At 47.3% G+C, this 2759-nt stretch overlaps 1 protein-coding gene across 1 annotated transcript; it reads left to right on the top strand.

Annotated features, from left to right (window-relative positions):
- The first annotated feature begins 1022 nt into the window (after positions 1–1022).
- LOC122055212 (UDP-glycosyltransferase 82A1-like) lies at positions 1023–2759 on the top strand. The gene is made up of 2 exons (XM_042616586.1): positions 1023–1748; positions 1846–2759. The coding sequence occupies exons 1-2, from the start codon at positions 1283–1285 to the stop codon at positions 2757–2759; spliced, it is 1380 nt and encodes a 459-aa protein (XP_042472520.1). The 5' UTR covers positions 1023–1282.

Raw genomic sequence — 2759 nt, 5'->3', positions numbered from 1 at the left:
AAATAATGAAGATTAATACTAAAATATATGTAAATATATATGTTAATAAAAAAGAGATGTTAATTTAATGGGTGTATGATATATATTAACGTCAAACAAACGAGGATGCTCTAATAGTGATTGTGTGTTTTTACTAATTATTGATATACTTAACCCTTATTTTCAACTAAAAATGAATTAATATTTTTCAATTGTTTAAATACTATTTTACTGTGAAAACATAATTCTTAACTCATTTTATATGTTCAATATGAAGTTATATACTCTATTATCGTGTTTCCACAGCAGCGAGGCATAGAGGATAATAACAACAATGACAAGAATAAAGCGGCATCATCGAGTAGGGTAGCTTCAAAGTTCGATGAGAATCTTAACATTGGGCAACAAAATCTCGAATTGCAAACTAAAAGAAGACATTATAGCAACGTAGCACAAGCTTCATTTGTTCAAAGTTTGTATCCAATTCCAACTAGGCTCAAGGACAATGAGCCAAGGCCATATAAGATTCTGAGTCAGTCGCGGAAGCTTGGACCGATGAAGCTTGGATCATCGGTCGGAGTTGGCATCTTGACCATCACTTTGGCTATTTTGGTATTTGTAGGGCGCGGAAGTGCCATAATTTGCCTTTGCTCATGTTTATATATATCACTAGTAGTGAAAGCCTCACAACCAAATGATGAAGAAAAAATTGTACCAGAGAAAATTGATATAGACTCAGCTGAATATAAAAAGAAAGTAATGTTAGAAGGTTTTCTCGAGAGGAATGGTGGAAGGCCAAAAAGATGATATGTTTTTATTTTATTTTATCTTAATTTTCATATGCTTGTTTAGAGTTAGTCGTTTACTTGTTTGGTTGAAAAGATAAGTTAATAATTTGTAAATTTAAAAATAAAATTAGTGATGAATGAGAAAGAAAACAATATTAAATAAACGGGATGGCAGCTTTGTGGCATTAAATAGCAGGAATATTTCTTATAGCATTAATGACTATTTGTTTTTGGTTTCAGAATCCAAACGTGGCAGCTTTGTGGTATTAAATAGCACATTAAATGAACACTCAGTAGGAGGGAAGAAACGTAAAGAATATTATTTGAATAATGTCCCCTTTTTAAAAGAAAAATGAAAAAAAAAAAAAAAAGTAAAATCGTGTGTTAATCTATATTTGATATCTTTTATCCACTAGTGAAAATAGGAAATTAATTGAAAAATTGGAATAATAATTTGGGTGAAATCGTCGACAATGTCTACTATAAATGGAAGGGAGGAACTTTAATTTGTTGCCATGGCGAGGTCGCGATTCATTCTCGTTCCCTTCCCGGCTCAGGGCCATGTCACTGCTATGCTGCGCCTCGGCCGCCTTCTCAATGCGAGCGGCTTCGACGTCACCATGGCCACGCCCGACTTCATCCACCGCCGCCTCGCCGGCAGCGCAGACGCCGGCGATGTTCGCCACGCGTGCCTTCCGAGCGGGCTGCCAGAGGCGGACCACACGGCGGAGGACTCCACCGCCATCGTCCGGGCTATGGAGTGCCACATGCCTCCTCACCTCGAGCGCCTGTTGCTGGCGGACGGCGATGGCGCGGTGGCGTGCGTGGTGGTGGACCTGGCGGCCTCGTGGGCGATTCCGGTGGCGAAGCGGTGCGGCGTGCCGGTGGTCGCCGGGTTCTGGCCAGCGATGCTCGCCTCTTACCGAGCCATTGCCGCCATCCCCGAGCTAATTCGAAGAGGTTTCATCTCCGAGCAAGACGGTAAAAACTAAAATCAACACCAGATTAAATAAAATTTTAAATTTCAATCATCAAAAATTACAGAGTCTCAAAATATTTTCAAATTTTCCCTCGAAAGGTAGTTTTCTGCGGCATCAATCGCAGAGCAAACGAGAGTTGGAAACAGAGGAGTTAGAAATATTGGCAGTCGAAGCAAAGCTGAGCCTAGAAGATCTGCCATGGCTGGCGGGCGACTCCGCCGTTCAGAATCTACGATTCAAATTCTGGCTTCAAGTAGTTGATCGAGCCAAGTCTCTCCAATTCGTCTTAGTCAACACCTTCCCCGGCGAAGCCGGCGGTGGCGGACACCTCCTCTCGCCGGAGCACAGATCCCCTCGGGCTCTGCCCATTGGCCCACTAATGGCCCACGAGAGGGTACCCAGGCCCAACCTGTGGGAGGAAGACGAGAGCTGCCTTGCCTGGCTCAAGAACCAACCGCCCGGCTCCGTCGTGTACGTCTCCTTCGGCAGCTGGGTGGCGCCGCTCTCGCCGGCGACCATCTCTGAGTTCGCATTGGGGCTGGAGGCAGCCGGCGCTCCGTTCCTGTGGGCGCTGCGGGACGACGCACGGTGGCGGGCTGGGCTTCCTGCGGGCTTCGCCGGACGAGGCGGCAGGCTGGTGGTGGACTGGGCCCCGCAGGAGGCGGTGCTGGCGAGCCCGGCGGTGGGATGCTTCCTGACGCACTGCGGGTGGCTGTCGGCGGTGGAGGCGGCGCTCCACGGGAAGCGGATGCTGTGCTACCCCATCGCCGGCGACCATTTCGTGAACGCCGCACAAATTGCGGGGGTCTGGGGCGCCGGAATCCGACTGGAGGAAGGGTGCGGATGCGGGGACGTAGCGGAGGGAATCCGGCGGGTGATGGGAGGGAAGGAAGGGGAGAAGGTGCAAAAGGGAGTGGAAGAGTTGAGGAGGAAAGTGGTGGAGGAGAAAGGTAGCGCCGAGGCCATGGCCAATCTCCAATCTTTTCTCGACGCTAGCAAATTAAACGAATAA

The sequence above is a fragment of the Zingiber officinale genome, chromosome 3B (genome assembly GCF_018446385.1).
Source record: "Zingiber officinale cultivar Zhangliang chromosome 3B, Zo_v1.1, whole genome shotgun sequence".
NCBI classification, from domain to species: domain Eukaryota; kingdom Viridiplantae; phylum Streptophyta; class Magnoliopsida; order Zingiberales; family Zingiberaceae; genus Zingiber; species Zingiber officinale.
This window is presented reverse-complemented; position numbering and strand designations above follow the sequence as displayed.

Coding starts and splice junctions, on each gene's coding strand:
- LOC122055212 (XM_042616586.1), top strand. CDS start 1,283: ATGGCGAGGTCGCGATTCATTCTCGTTCCCTTCCCGGCTCAGGGCCAT. Junction 1,749..1,845: donor TTTCATCTCCGAGCAAGACG/GTAAAAACTAAA, acceptor TTCCCTCGAAAG/GTAGTTTTCTGCGGCATCAA.